The sequence below is a fragment of the Oncorhynchus mykiss genome, chromosome 9 (genome assembly GCF_013265735.2).
Source record: "Oncorhynchus mykiss isolate Arlee chromosome 9, USDA_OmykA_1.1, whole genome shotgun sequence".
Taxonomy (NCBI): domain Eukaryota; kingdom Metazoa; phylum Chordata; class Actinopteri; order Salmoniformes; family Salmonidae; genus Oncorhynchus; species Oncorhynchus mykiss.
The window spans coordinates 23,646,264-23,661,683 of NC_048573.1; the positions used below are offsets into that span (position 1 = coordinate 23,646,264).

A 15,420-nucleotide genomic window follows, 5' to 3' on the forward strand; every position below is an offset into this window, starting at 1 on the left:
CTTCAACTTCCCCTCCCCACTTGGCTGACTTGCCTTTGAAACTTCAATCAGGGGGCAAATGCTAAGTTAAGGGTCGCTTTTGAAGTTCGTCTTCCTCAGTCGTGTCTCTTAGCATAAGACTCAACACTTCTCAGGCACACGGGTGAGATATATTACGCCATAGGTGGAGAAAAAAATGATTTGGTCCTCATGTAAGACTAATGGATCATCACAGAGCTAAAAACAAAAAAGACCCCTTGGGTGCCGTGGCAAACTGCGCTCTCGCCCACGTAGTCAGCTGCAGAAACATGAACCGTGCTGCTGCAAATGCTTCAGTTTTTGCCCAGCAACACGGGGGCAGACATTTTTAAAAGAAATGGACATAAAGTACCTGCAATGGCAGAGGTGTCCCAGACACAGGCTGCCATTCAGGTGAGATGAACTGGACCCTTCATAGCCTTACTGAGAATATACAATGAGGTAGAGAAAGAGGGGGGAAAAAGAGAAATGTCACAACAGGGAAAAACCAACAGAATTCACCCGCAACGGTCAGAGTGCATAAAGCACCATATATTAGGGAATAAGCACTACATCTCAAAGAACTGCATCCACAGCCATTGACATTTTTCTTAAGGCATGATCTACCATAGAGGGACTAAAACGCCAGAGTTCATATAACTGTCAGGAGGCTTTAACTCTGAATAATATAGAGATTTTATGGAAGTTGCAGAGGCTCAGAGCCAGCTGAAGCTGCCTTGGACACATACTGCGAAACCCCCTCAACCCAAAGCAGCCACGAGGGAGCCTTGAGGGGTGGAAGGACCCCAGATGCTCCACCAGTTGGGCTAGTCTTCTTTGCGACCTGGGCTGACCTGAGCCTGGGGAACAGCCCTGTCTTCAAGGCTCTCATCTCTAAGGAGTCCTGCGTCCAATTTCCTGTGGCTTCACACACCGCCTCACACAGCGATGATGTGTTTCATTTGGGCTGCTGACCCATCGGATGACAGGGGAGCTCTCTAAGAAACTTCTCCAGGGCTCAAACTTTCTTGGCTAGAGAAGCAAATAAATATAAAATTCCTTTGTTCAAAGTTTGATAAGAGCTAGCTGTCCAATCCCAATGACAAATTAGGAGGTGGACTGAAGAACGTTTAGAATGTTATTGGGTCCTGTTTAAAATTATTATGCAGCCTCATCAGTGGCTTGACAAAAGCTTGAGCAATTTTATGCAACTTTAGCATGGCAGAAAATGTGACAAACTGACTTGTTGGAAAGGTGGCATCCTACGACGGTGCCATGTAGAAAGTCACTGAGCTCTTCAGTAAGGTCATTCTACTGCCAATGTTTTTCTATGGAGATTGTATAGCTAGCTGTATGATCAATTTAATAGACCTGTCAGCTATGGGCGTGGCTGAAATAACCAAATCCACTCATTTGAAGGTATGTCCACATACACTATATATACAAAAGTATCTGTGACCAACAGATGCATATCTGTATTCCCAGTCATGTGAAATCCATAGATTAGGACCTAATTTATTTATTTAAATTGACTGCTTTCCTTATATGAACTCTTTGAAATTGTTGCATATTGCATTTATATTTTTGTTCAGTATGCAGAGTACATATCTATATGCACACAAAATAACTAAATTGACTTCCAAGGCCAAGCTTGAAAAGCCAAAAAAAAATGCCAAGACCTTCATTACAAATTATTACAGTTTATTCATGTTATTTAAAATGGATGACCAGGTGATTTCCCAGTCTGCACACCACTAGAATCTCACATTTGTTCACACAAGGGGATCTCCCCTGTGTCCATTAACATACATTAAAGGCCCTATGCATCTGTTTTTATATCAATATCAAACCTTTCTTATTAAATAAGTACCTTACTGTGATAGTTTTCAATTAAAATGGTCAAAAAGAAAGCAATTTCTCAAGCAAGAACTTAGCTTGGACTATCTGGAAGTGGTCTGAGTGGTGAGGGGAAAACGGAAAACTAGCTGTTATTGACAGAGGTTTGGAACTCTTTCTTATTGGTCTATCAACTAATTTATAAAAGTCCATCCCATCAAAACAGGCTGAAATGTCAGGCTCTTTTCAAACAGCTCTTACACTAAAAGGGCATTATCATTTTCACAGTATTATTCCAACCTCAAAAACAATATATGAAACACAAGACAATCACGTTTTTAACATTTCAACATTTCATTTCTATTGAGCCCCTCCCCCTAACATAACACCAAAGTCTGGTAGCAAGACGGTGGGTGCTAAACCGTCCACGCTGGTATTTTCCTTAAATTGAAGTCAAAGTTGGTTCAATGAATTAGCATGGAATGTCTCTACCTAAGTACATTTCAGTAAGAGTTCACACTTTCTAAAAAGGAATGTCTACATAAATGGTCATGCTTTACCATGGTCAATGGCAGTAACTGTGTTGACTGCTAACTCCTACCCGGATCGGCCGCAGTGCCAACCACCTGTTAATCACAAATGACTACAGGTGGTCAAAATAAGGAAGACCCAAACAAAAAGTATGAAAATAATACATTATGAACCAATGAGAAGAAAAGGCTTTTGAAGAAAATGAAGAGTGCTCAGATAAAGAGTTCAGATGCCCTTAGTGCTGGTGGTATTGTTGTCATACACACTTGTGTTAGTACTGAGAGTATTCCTTGGTTGAGAGTTTAGCTATGATGCGCTCCAACTGTCTCTTGGCTTCACAGTTGGGGAAGTTTCCCATCTCATAGTACTGCGGGGCGATTTTCACCAGCCTGGGAAAGGACACAAATAAACAGTCATGAAATGTGTCTGTGAGTGAGTGAGTGAGTGCGTGAGTGAGTGAGTGAGAGAGAGAGAGATTGGTGCAGACATGTAAACCAACAACGCGCACAGTCCCACAAACACATAAGGAGCGGGCTGACTGCTGTTTTTACACACGCAACTCACATTCTCACCAGTCTAGAAGGAAACATGAACACTAGAAGCTGTAGTCTCGCTGTCTGGAATATGGATCTAGGAGCAGGCGGGTTTGACTGCAGGCAAGCACATTCACAGACGCCTAGAAGAATCTAGGCGAGGACCGACTATAGTCAGGAGCACACGCACTAGACAAGATGGACCTGGGGCTAGGCAGGCAGTGAGCTTACCACTCTGGTTTGATGTCGGTGCAGGTGCGGATGTAGTTTTTGGTGGTCAGCACAAACTCATTGTACATCACCCACTCCGGCTTGTGGTCCAGCACAGTGGAGGGGTGCAGCTGGACCACCTGGTTGTCCTTCACAGTCAGGTAGTGGCCTGTACGCTCCAAATGGGCTACCTGTCAATCACATACAGAGACAGTAGGCTAGATAGTAGCTGCACTGGGCACTTGTTCACACAAGACTAACTACATTTCAAGAGGGCTTCCATTGACATTTATTAACAAAATCTCACTAATGCATACAGTATCAACAAATTTAAAGTCCATACACGAGGGATATGCATCTTTCTCTTTCAAGACGATTCAATGTGTATCTAGATACATGGGCTCCGATACGATACAGAAACAATACGTTTTAGTTTGAAATTATTTTTGTGCGATTAGGTTTGATTATAGAGGAATGAATCGATGCGGTTCGGTGGGATACGGTTCGATGCTCTAACATCTGTTGCATAAACACATCCATTTTCCATTAAAATCTGCTGAGCTGACTTGTGTGTCTAAATTATGTACAATATATGATTTTCTCTTTTGATCTGAATTAAACATGTTTTAGCTAGTAATGTATCAAATAATTAGCTATGGCAATGAATAAATAGCACAACTTCGGATTTCACCCCGTCTCAAAACGAATGGTTTTGGTCGTTATGTAATTATCAACTTGACCCTGTATATCTAAAACTGACCATATACACAGATTATTTAAAGCAAAACAACCAAAACTATTGCTGATGGGGAACCTGAACAATCGTTAAAAAAAATCCAATATACAGTGCCTTGCGAAAGTATTCGGCCCCCTTGAACTTTGCGACCTTTTGCCACATTTCAGGCTTCAAACATAAAGATATAAAACTGTATTTTTTTGTGAAGAATCAACAACAAGTGGGACACAATCATGAAGTGGAACGACATTTATTGGATATTTCAAACTTTTTTAACAAATCAAAAACTGAAAAATTGGGCGTGCAAAATTATTCAGCCCCCTTAAGTTAATACTTTGTAGCGCCACCTTTTGCTGCGATTACAGCTGTAAGTCGCTTGGGGTATGTCTCTATCAGTTTTGCACATCGAGAGACTGACATTTTTTCCCATTCCTCCTTGCAAAACAGCTCGAGCTCAGTGAGGTTGGATGGAGAGCATTTGTGAACAGCAGTTTTCAGTTCTTTCCACAGATTCTCGATTGGATTCAGGTCTGGACTTTGACTTGGCCATTCTAACACCTGGATATGTTTATTTTTGAACCATTCCATTGTAGATTTTGCTTTATGTTTTGGATCATTGTCTTGTTGGAAGACAAATCTCCGTCCCAGTCTCAGGTCTTTTGCAGACTCAAATCAGGTTTTCTTCCAGAATGGTCCTGTATTTGGCTCCATCCATCTTCCCATCAATTTTAACCATCTTCCCTGTCCCTGCTGAAGAAAAGCAGGCCCAAACCATGATGCTGCCACCACCATGTTTGACAGTGCGGATGGTGTGTTCAGCTGTGTTGCTTTTACGCCAAACATAACGTTTTGCATTGTTGCCAAAAAGTTAAATTTTGGTTTCATCTGACCAGAGCACCTTCTTCCACATGTTTGGTGTGTCTCCCAGGTGGCTTGTGGCAAACTTTAAACAACACTTTTTATGGATATCTTTAAGAAATGGCTTTCTTCTTGCCACTCTTCCATAAAGGCCAGATTTGTGCAATATACAACTGATTGTTGTCCTATGGACAGAGTCTCCCACCTCAGCTGTAGATCTCTGCAGTTCATCCAGAGTGATCATGGGCCTCTTGGCTGCATCTCTGATCAGTCTTCTCCTTGTATGAGCTGAAAGTTTAGAGGGACGGCCAGGTCTTGGTAGATTTGCAGTGGTCTGATACTCCTTCCATTTCAATATTATCGCTTGCACAGTGCTCCTTGGGATGTTTAAAGCTTGGGAAATCTTTTTGTATCCAAATCCGGCTTTAAACTTCTTCACAACAGTATCTCGGACCTGCCTGGTGTGTTCCTTGTTCTTCATGATGCTCTCTGCACTTTTAACGGACCTCTGAGACTATCACAGTGCAGGTGCATTTATACGGAGACTTGATTACACACAGGTGGATTGTATTTATCATCATTAGTCATTTAGGTCAACATTGGATAATTCAGAGATCCTCACTGAACTTCTGGAGAGAGTTTGCTGCACTGAAAGTAAAGGGGCTGAATAATTTTGCACTGCCAATTTTTCAGTTTTTGATTTGTTAAAAAAGTTTGAAATATCCAATAAATGTCGTTCCACTTCATGATTGTGTCCCACTTGTTGTTGATTCTTCACAAAAAAATACAGTTTTATATCTTTATGTTTGAAGCCTGAAATGTGGCAAAAGGTCGCAAAGTTCAAGGGGGCCGAATACTTTCGCAAGGCACTGTAAGCCCCGATCAGCAGGTATAGGCTATAGCCAGATGAACGTTGACTCCGGTAGCTTACTTTTATTCCGGTAAAACACATTTTTCAACTGCACAATAACCTATCAAATTACATTGGTTTTTACTCAACTAATAAAGCCTAATATTGTGCAAGCCAGTTTACAAGCATTTGAATGCTGAAGGTGCCGCGCAAATGTGCAAGATCAGGAATAGTCCGCCTACATCTTGTTGGTCTGCGCACGAAGCAGCACAGTGAGCAGTTTGACTCGGCTACTGATATTGCCTGGGGTGTTTCAGCATGAAAAATGACTTGTAGATCAATGACACTGAAGAAGAGGACGTATCAGTTGTCACAAAAGAGTAGGTATTTTCAGAAGGTAGAAAAAAGTAATATGAGCAAAACGTTTTAGTGAACCGGCGATTCATAACGTTTGAATCTATTTTCTGACCGATGCATGCAACATTTGGATTGGTTTGAAGTCCCACAGACCGATGCACTCAAATCTTAAACATTTGAACCAGGGACCAATGCATATCAAACGTTACATTCCTACCATACACGCACAGAAACACAGTATCAAAGGTTTACTGATCAGGCACTCGTGTTTTTTTTTAAATCCTGAGGCGATTTAACATAGTTTTTTTACCATCTATAATCCCTGCAGCCGAATCAGCCTATTCAGGTATGAACTAGACTGACCCCTTGGAATGTAGTGTACATCTTAAAGTACAATGAACACAATCAATTACACAGAAAAGGGAAGAAGAGGCAGCTCTGGGCTTAGGCGTTTTAACTTCAGCAGAATTTGCCAAGTTAAGGAGGGCGGTTCATTTTTGGTTTCCGTTCGGGGTACTTCAATATGCAGACGATGGCTGCTGTGATTAACGAGGCCAATCAATCAGTCTCAATAAAGACCTCTCCAAACAAAGATGTGCGCTCAAACGCCTCTGAACTGCAATATGAGCTACAAATGTGTCTTTGCGATAAAAGGTTAATGTTGACAAATATTGTTATATTAACGGCGTAATTCAACTTGTCAGGTCCCTTGTTTTCAGGTTCCCCCAGAAATGGACTTTCAACAAAATGTCATTTATTTTCCCTTAGCAGGCAGCAAATTGCCTTGAATTCTTATTATGTGTTTAACTGGTAGTGCCTGTGTGCGCACACTTAGGGGAGGCGATCCATTACAATAAGCATCTTGACGTGTTGTGTTTTAAGCAACAGTGTAAACACCTGTTAACTAAACAGACATGGTGAGTATCGAGAAAACACCACCAAGGTGAAGCACAAAAGCAGCGCTGCATCTTACTTCAGTCTTAAAGGGGCAATCTGCAGTTGCTACAAAGAATTTAACTTCTGTCTCGTGAGTTTAGTTCAACTGTCGTACCCCATCAGAACCCAAAATATACGCTTGTTTTACGCCAATGTTTGTTAAAGTAAATGTAAAACTATAGCCTCAAAACATGGTTAAAACTATCATTTTTAGATCAGTCCTTGCATCCATAGCTCTGTGTATGAATTTGAGAGCGGTTACATTTCTCCAGCCCCATCTCTCAGCTTTTTACTGAAACAGGGGCGGTAAGTACGCTTTGTTATTGTTTCAACTGTTGATTGCTACTTTAAGGGATGGCATTAGTTTGACAAGCTAACAAGCTTATATTGAAGACGGGTTATCTAACCATAAGTCAGTGGTACAGTGCTATTTTCCAATTTCAAAACATTGACTAGGGTTAACTAACTAACCCACATACTCTACTCTGGCCTGTGACATTTTTGGAACATGTACAAGGGACTAGCCAACTACCCAAAGGTCAAAGCCAAGTGCTGTGTTGTTGGGGGACAATATGGCGCCATTGAGCATGACAACACATTCTGAGACAGACCCTCTGGGTCCTTCCTTTCTGTTTGGCCAGTGAGCACTGACCTGCATGAAGAATCCTGTGACCAGCGCTCTGCGAATGTTGATGTAGTAGTCTCTGCTGGTGAACTCTGTGCTGCGGCGGGGCAGGCTGAAGCGGTCCATGATCCGGGACAGCTGCTGGCGCACGTTGTCGGCCGACATCAGCGACCTGTAGTTCACAAAGTTGTCGTAGCACCACTGTGTCGACTCATGGTCTGTGAGAGGTGAGATATAGATTTACAGTGCTTTCAGAAAGTATTCACACCACTTAATTTGTTCCATATTTTGTTGTGTTAAAGCCCGAATTTTAAACTAAAGTAAAACTACAAAACATTTGACAAAGAAATTATATTTTTGTCCTGAATACAAAGCGTTATGATTGGGGCATATTCAACACAACACATGAGTAGCACTTCATATTTTCAAGCATGGTGAAGGCTGCATTATGTTATGGGTATGCTTGTCATCTGCAAGGACTAGGGAGTTTATGATAAAAATAAATGGAATAGAGCTAAGCAGAGGCAAAATTCTACAGGAAAACCTGTTTCAGTCTGCTTTCCAACAGACATTGAGAGACAAATCCACCTTTTAGCAGGACAATACCTTAGCACACAAGGCCAAATATACACGGGACCTGCGTACCAAGAAAACATTTAATGTTCCTAGTTACAGTTTTGACTTAAAATTGTCTTGAAAATCTCTGGCAAGCAATGATTACCTACCAACTTAACAAGAGCTTGAATATTTGTTTTAAGAATAATGTGCAAATGTTGTACAATCCAGGTGTGCAAAGCTCTTAGACTTACCCAGAAAGAGTCACAGCTGTAATTGCTGCCAAATGTGATTCTAACATGTTCAGACTCAGGGGGTTGAATACTTATGGAATCAAGATAGTGTTTTATCTTTCACAAATGTTTTACAAAAGTTTGAATTTTTATTCCACTTTGACATTGCAGAGTATTTTGTGTAGATCGTTGATAAAAAGGCACTGTATGTTAGGTGACATTAAGGTTGGCTTACCGGACACAGATTAAACCTAGTCCTGAATTCTAATAAAGCATGCTCAATGGACATTCTGTGGGACACGTACTCTGTTTGAAGGCGTGGTAGACATTGAGGAGGGTCAGGTGGTCTCCGTCAATGTGGGCGAAACGCATCTTGGACTCGTCGGCCGCCTTCCTAGCCTCCGTGGGTCGTACGAAGCACTGTGGGACTAAACAAGGTTGGTATGGGCCCCAACACAGCCGCCCATAGGGATGAGTTAAGCAATTCCCACAGAGAAGAACAAGGCCTCGGGTCAGAGAGGCCAGAGAGAGCACTTCACGGGGCACAGAGCATTGCCACAGGTGCGTGTCGGAAGAAGGGGGTGAAGGGGGGGGTGGGAGAAGGCAAAGGAGTGTTGGCTTTCTCCTGCTTTGCGCAGGATTGAGGTTAGATGTTTTACGAGCTGCATATTGTAAGACCTAACCTCAGCCAGGGTATGAGAGGGGCATAGAAAGGGGCTCCAACCCCCAAAACATTATCTTTACTCAAACTGTTTGGCTAAAGGGCATTTATGAGGCTAGCCTGCATCTGACTCATAAGCTCTTTAAGCGGTGGTGCAGAGGGACACCAAAGAAAGTGTCCTCTTAACCACTCAATCTTTGCCTGAGCACTTTAGAGGGAAACCCATGGTCTTGCATCCACGCGGAAAAGCACTTGTACATCAAAAGGCTGCATCAAACACCTCCCGCCTTCCCAAAACTTGTTGTGAGCAGCCTAACGTTAAAACATAGTCCATCGTGGGCTTAACGGGTGAAAGCTGAGTGTTTATCGATTCGAACCCCTACACTTGGTTGCCTGGGCGATGCGAGGCCTAGTATCCACTGCTGACTCGGTAATGAACTCAGCAGAAAACCGGGTTCCTTGACACACCAGTTATAGATGTGCAGCCTGTCCAAACAGCTAGTTAAATTCCCTTTCCCTCTGTTCAAAAGCATCGGATTCATCTCAATGAGCAGCACTCTGCTTTGGCAAGCCTAAAGTGCAATTACTGCCGCAGCACATTGGTGCTGCTCAGACTATAAACTCATTAATTTACTGTAGACACGCATTTTTCCTGCCTGACAAATATTAACTGACTGACACCACCAACTCCTTCTGCTCTACTCTTTCTTCCTCACTGTGTTCAATGGGGTCGTGTGCAAAGTTAAGGCCCATTAGAGATTAAATTTGCTATCAGCCGCAAGTCAAATCACATTCATCAACATCGTTATTGAAATTCACAGTTGCAGAGATGGAGTTCAGATTACACCCCCTATACACAGCTCTTTTTAGAACTCCATCAGTACTAGAGTGATGTCATTGCTACAATGACAGAGAGGCATGGTTTTATGTTCTTTCCCGGACAAATATGTTTTTCTAACGAACCAGGTGTGAAATGCTTGGACCAGCTCTAGACACCAAACAAACAAATCTAATGTCAACAACTGCATATCAAAGGCTAGATAGAGTAGGGTCTTCATGTTGTGTCTGCAGACACAATCACATAAAAGTCTTAAGTTTCAGGAGAAGTTCATTACTTTTTTTATTTTACTTAACTAGGCAAGTTCATGACTTTAAACATATCATCTAATTATCTCCAAAACCTGTCAGGTGAAATAGGCTAAACAAGAAAGGGGTCAAGGGTGAAGGGATCATCGTCTGGACAACTAAGAGAAAAAAAATTGCAGATGCAGGGCACTGAATCCATCTTTTGTGGAGGATGAAGGGCAAATTTGTCAAGAACATACAACTTTCACAGGAAAATTAGTGTGCACAATAATGACGGTGGCTTGTGATGGGCATACCACACTTTTCTCCCTGAGTATTACCTGACAGCATGGCTGTGATGGACAGGATCTCATTGGAGCAGTTGAACTCGCAGGAGGCAATCACCATCTTGGCTAGCTGCGGGTCTAGGGGGAACTCGGCCATCATGGAGCCTAGCTCCGTCAAGTCGCCGTCATCGTTGAGCGCCGCCACGTAGTTGAGCAGCTCCAGGGCCCGCATCAGGGTTTCCGGTGCTAGAGGGAGACGAGAGAGGGAGACGAGGGTAAGAAAATATTTGTACTATTGTCAACCGCTGCCATCTTGGACCAGGTCTTTTCACACAAAATTTTTATTTTATATCAAATGAGAGTAACCTGGATAAATAAGGTTTAAATAAGGAAAGGTTTAAATAAGAAATTGAAGAGAAGCACAGGAAGCGCAAGGGATGGCATAGGAGGAAAGTGAAAAAAAGAAACCGCAGAGGAAGATGGAAAGAACACAAGGGGAGATTAAAACAAGCACCTCTATATGTGATGGCCGGTTACCCCGAACGGAAACTTTAATGGTGGAGGGGAGACTCATTTTTCATCTTCAGCTCCGCTGATTCAAAACAACTCTAATGCAATTACAGGGGAACCCTTCACTTAATGCATCAAAACAGGGCTCCCACGTTTGGTTAAAAGATTTTCCCCAAGATGCAATTATTGACCTTCGGCTCGGGAAAACTGAAGCCTAATGACCAGTTGCATGTCAACTGAAACTTAGCTTCGGCTTCAGCTGAGGGCCATGTTGTTCACTTTAATTTCTCTCAAATAAGGAATCAAAAAAAGCCTTTTTCAAAATACAAGCAGTTATTTTCTTATGACGAACAAATCGATTCGGGGCATCAAACCTACTTTTGTTATAGAAAAGTGAGATCTAGCCACATTACTTTATCAATGGCTTGTGGCAGACGCACTCCTTTTGGAGGAAAATCTGATTTTGCAGTATCTGTAACATGATGCACAAGTGTGGAAATGCAATCTATACATGATGCACCTCATCAGAAATAAACTATTGACCACCTCAATACATGAGAATCCAATATATTAACCAAGGGCCAAATCAATGGGACTAAAGGCTAAAGGGTACATTAAACTCACATTGGCTTTGAAATGTACTACTCTGCAAATGTCAAGAGGCAAATGAATCCCAGCTAAGGCTGGTCCTTCCTGTAAATCGCTACTGATTTCTCTGGGACTTTATGTGATTTGGTGAGCCGCTTCACGCCACTGCCACTGTGCTTATTGAGCGTGGAGCGAGGCAGGTTGACAGAGAAATAGACTGGCCGCTCGTGTGCTCCCTGGTTACAGGGTGGAAACCAAGGTTCTCCATTAAGATTCAGGCCTAACTCAAATGCAACACAAACTAAAAGCCAATGGCCTCCATGCCTGGGTTCTTTGGTTAACCTTAAACTATGTGGACCTCTCCAATCCTTGCTCACTTCAAGGTGTCACCCTGCCTGCACCTTTTCATTGCATACAGCCACAGAAAAGAGCAGCAGCTCAATGACAGTGTCCCCACTTGCCTTAATGACAGCAGCACAAACCCAAGTCGTGATTAAATCCTTTTAATGTGCCCAAATTGATGATAAATTAAAACAAATGGCTGATGAGACTCATCCCCCCACCATCATAGCAGCAGAGGTTTTCAATCGTCTCAAGGAAGCATTCCATCTCTCAAGCCCTTTGAGGAGCTGACATTTTATTCATTGGGTTGTCTGGCCTCATCAGTCAGATGACGGTGTGTGGACAATCCAAATGGCTACAGGCTAAGGCAGGGGTTCCCAAACCTTTTTTGGTCCGCAACCCCATGTGATCCCAATTTTTTTTTGCAGCTCAATATTTACTGTTTTAATTGGGGCTATGCCAGTCTATTACAAATTGGGACTAGCGCTCTGGCCTAGCGTTTAGAGCGTTGGGCCAGTATTTCAGAGTTTCTCTCACAACTCCATTTTTCAAAATCAGGCGACGCCTAGTTTGGGAAACGCTGGGCTAAGGAGCAAAACATGTTCTAATCATGCTCCTCTACCTGGAGACCCACATCCATTGCTCTCTTTAACCAGTTCCAGAGATCCACTTGGCTGAACCCAAAACTCTGGCATAGCCATCCTGGGAGTGGTTCTTCTGCACCGCATGTCAAATTGACCTGTGCGCCGGCAAGATACAAAGACTTTTCTTGGAGGAGAAGCTTTGAAGTGCGTTGGAGCGAGGGCACAGCATACTCCGGCTATTCATCTTTCTAGTCCAATCAGCTCGTGTTCCCGGGGCGCTAAGCAGCTAGTTAGACGGACCCAGTGCCTCCACTGACAGCGTGTAGAACTTCCAGGGACAGCCTTTTTTTCTAAGTGGATGAATAAGGTAATCATTCCTTCCCCTCATTCCCAGTTAGACTAAATGGACAAGGCTTGAGTGGACCAGGCGGGGGGCTAACCCTTAAGTGCTAGGAGATGTATAGTTGTGGGAGAGAACTGAAGGGGGTGGGTGGCGGAGGTTGGGGGAATAGGTCAGTCACGTTTCACCGGCGGAATATAAAGAGAAGGCAATAGCCAAGGTGATACCGGGGCTATTGATGTAACCAATTTCATTCTCAAAATGGTGTTTGGCGCCGTGGATGGGGAGAGATGGGTTTAATCTCGGAGGTGAGATGAAAACTGTATTAAGGTGGTGGGGGGGTCTGGGGGTTGAGGCTATGGACAGAGAGTCCGGGGGGGGAGCAGTTCTCCTTGGGGAGAGTAAGAACATAAGAACACACGCATGGTGTGTTAGCTCCGGGGCTGCTGGGAAGAGAAGTAAGTGACATTGGGACGAGACAAGGCACCTCTTGTGCGTTTTGGCCAGGCTCCAGCCCAGTGCAGATGAACAGGGAGAATAGGGGGTGCCTGGAGAAGCGACAGCCCAAACACACATCGACTGACCAGCCAAACTACTCCTCCCTAGTCACTACACCATGTCCACCCACAGCGGATAGAAACAGACTTGTTTTGACAGTGCAGTTTAACTACCTATTCCGGCAAAGGAGCAAAGAACCACAAGGTCCAATGTGGTCATTATGCTCAACTTCCAAGACAGAACAATTATTTTAGACTCTACAAACACTCCACATTTTCTCTTTTTCATTTTTCTAAGCTCATAGCTGACCCAGATTGGGTGTCACACATCAAACATTTTCAGTTCAACAAAAATGTTTTTGTGGACCTGAGATGTACCCGTCCATGTCTATTCATTAGCCCTTAACAGATGATTCTGTGATTGAAATGAGACAGAAATTCACCATGGTGTTATCTATCAAAACCCAAACTTTACAACTTGAGGCCCTATTCAATCAATCTCCGTAACTGGGTTTCCAGGATAAGTCAAGAACATTAATCTCTTTTAAGTCAAAAAAAAAGTCATGTTTGGCTATGTGATTTACACTGTGAAACAAAGAAAAACTCAGCAGCATATACAATCACACTGTGTACACACACTGTGCAGAAATAAATTAATTTAGCCTTGACTGAGATTGACTGAATAGGTCCCCTAGTAACACAAAAACAAGATATTAACACAACAAAAAGTTCTATCCCTTTTGTCAAAATGCAATAAAAGAGTTATTACCTGGTGGGTCCATGAAGTCGAAATGGACCAAGTCGTCGATACCTAGCTTCTTGAGCTGCAGCACGACCGAACCCAGGTTGGACCTCAAAATCTCTGGATACGTGTTGTCCTGTGACAGAAGAAAGGGAAACCGGAGGAGACGGTTTCAAATCAAAACAAATTAGTAAGGGTGCTGATTATCTCGTTACACGCACTCGTACGTCAAAGTGAACAGAAAATAGAAGTCTAGGGCCGCTTGAAGGGCTATTTAACTTGTTTTAAAATGCCCTCTGCCAGTCGGTGTGACGTGAAAGAATTACCCTGTTAAAGTGGAGGACTGGGTCTTTCACGTGTTCATTTGTCACGGGGGGGGGGGGGGGGGGGGGGGGGGGAATCCGTGTCACTGGCGCAGGTTATTAAAAAGAGCTGTGGGTGATTGGTGGGGAATCCAGCTGTCAGAGTGAAAAGGGCTGAATAAGGAATAGGAGACTTGTGTTCTAAGTGGAAATACTGGATAGCTGGGAAATGGAGATGTTTATTTTCAGTGTACAGGTATAATTAAGCCTCATATGCCTTTTCTCTGTATAGTCTAGAGGTACAGGTGCACTGCACTTATAAGAATCACGGATACAAGTAAGCAATGAACGACGATGCTCTGTACACTCTCTGGAAATAATGTAAGATGTAGATATCTCAACCTGGGGACATTAGCATTCCTAAGCAGCTTCAAATAATCAAATTGGTTATAGACAATTCATCTGGGACTAATATAATTCTTATAGCAGTACCACTACTAACCTGCATCTCGGTCTTGTAGGCCTTCTCTGTGTAGAGGCGGAAGCACTTCCCTGGGCGTGTCCTCCCGGCGCGCCCCGCCCTCTGCTGGGCCGAGGCTTTGCTGATGGCCGTCACCAGGAGGGACTCCACTCTGATACGAGGGTTATACACCTGGAAGGAACAGCAAGGGGGACAGGTGAGGTATTGAGAGGATTCAAATCACTCTTTTCACAAACACAGGTACACAATAATTTACAAAAGGGATGAGGCATAGGGGGCATCATGGTTGAGAAATAGACCAGCATTTATATGCAGGTTACAGGGGGAAATTGAGTTTCACACATACACAAGAGACACTAACACACATATTCCCAAATCACATACACACATAAGCACAAACACACATGCACACACAATCCAACCGGGAAAATATATCATCTCTGATTGAGCCACGTGTATGACTTGGCTCTGGGCTAGAGAAATGTCAGAGGAATAAATAACAGGCTTTTCCATCTCTGCTGCTGTCAGGTGCAGCGCTGCTCTGTTTATCTGGGGATTTTCAGGCAACAGAGGCAGATGATCGGAGAAGATTAGGCTAAGGAGGGGTGGATGGGGGTGACGTAGGGGAGGAAGGACAGCGGCAAACCTTTTGCTTGGCAAATCCGGGATCAATTACAAACACCACACCGTCAATGGTCAGGGATGTCTCAGCGATGTTTGTCGAAACCACGACCTGCGGAAATTAGTACAGCTGGGTTTAGAGT

At 43.3% G+C, this 15,420-nt stretch overlaps 1 protein-coding gene across 6 annotated transcripts in view; it reads right to left on the reverse strand.

The window, feature by feature from the left end:
* Positions 1-1,681: 1,681 nt before the first annotated feature.
* dhx15 (DEAH (Asp-Glu-Ala-His) box helicase 15) overlaps positions 1,682-15,420 on the reverse strand; it is a 36,227-nt gene continuing 22,488 nt past the window's right edge. For 5 of the 6 annotated variants that reach the window (XM_021615153.2, XM_021615151.2, XM_036987606.1 and 2 more), the window contains 8 exons: positions 15,303-15,389; positions 14,678-14,827; positions 13,901-14,009; positions 10,325-10,516; positions 8,563-8,685; positions 7,497-7,687; positions 3,129-3,298; positions 1,682-2,753 (listed from right to left, as the gene is read on the reverse strand). In XM_021615153.2, the coding sequence (XP_021470828.1) occupies positions 2,636-2,753; positions 3,129-3,298; positions 7,497-7,687; positions 8,563-8,685; positions 10,325-10,516; positions 13,901-14,009; positions 14,678-14,827; positions 15,303-15,389 (1,140 nt within the window). In that variant the 3' untranslated portion in view covers positions 1,682-2,635. The remainder of the gene's footprint in view (positions 2,754-3,128; positions 3,299-7,496; positions 7,688-8,562; positions 8,686-10,324; positions 10,517-13,900; positions 14,010-14,677; positions 14,828-15,302; positions 15,390-15,420) is intronic. The other variant, XM_021615154.2, reaches the window with a different exon arrangement.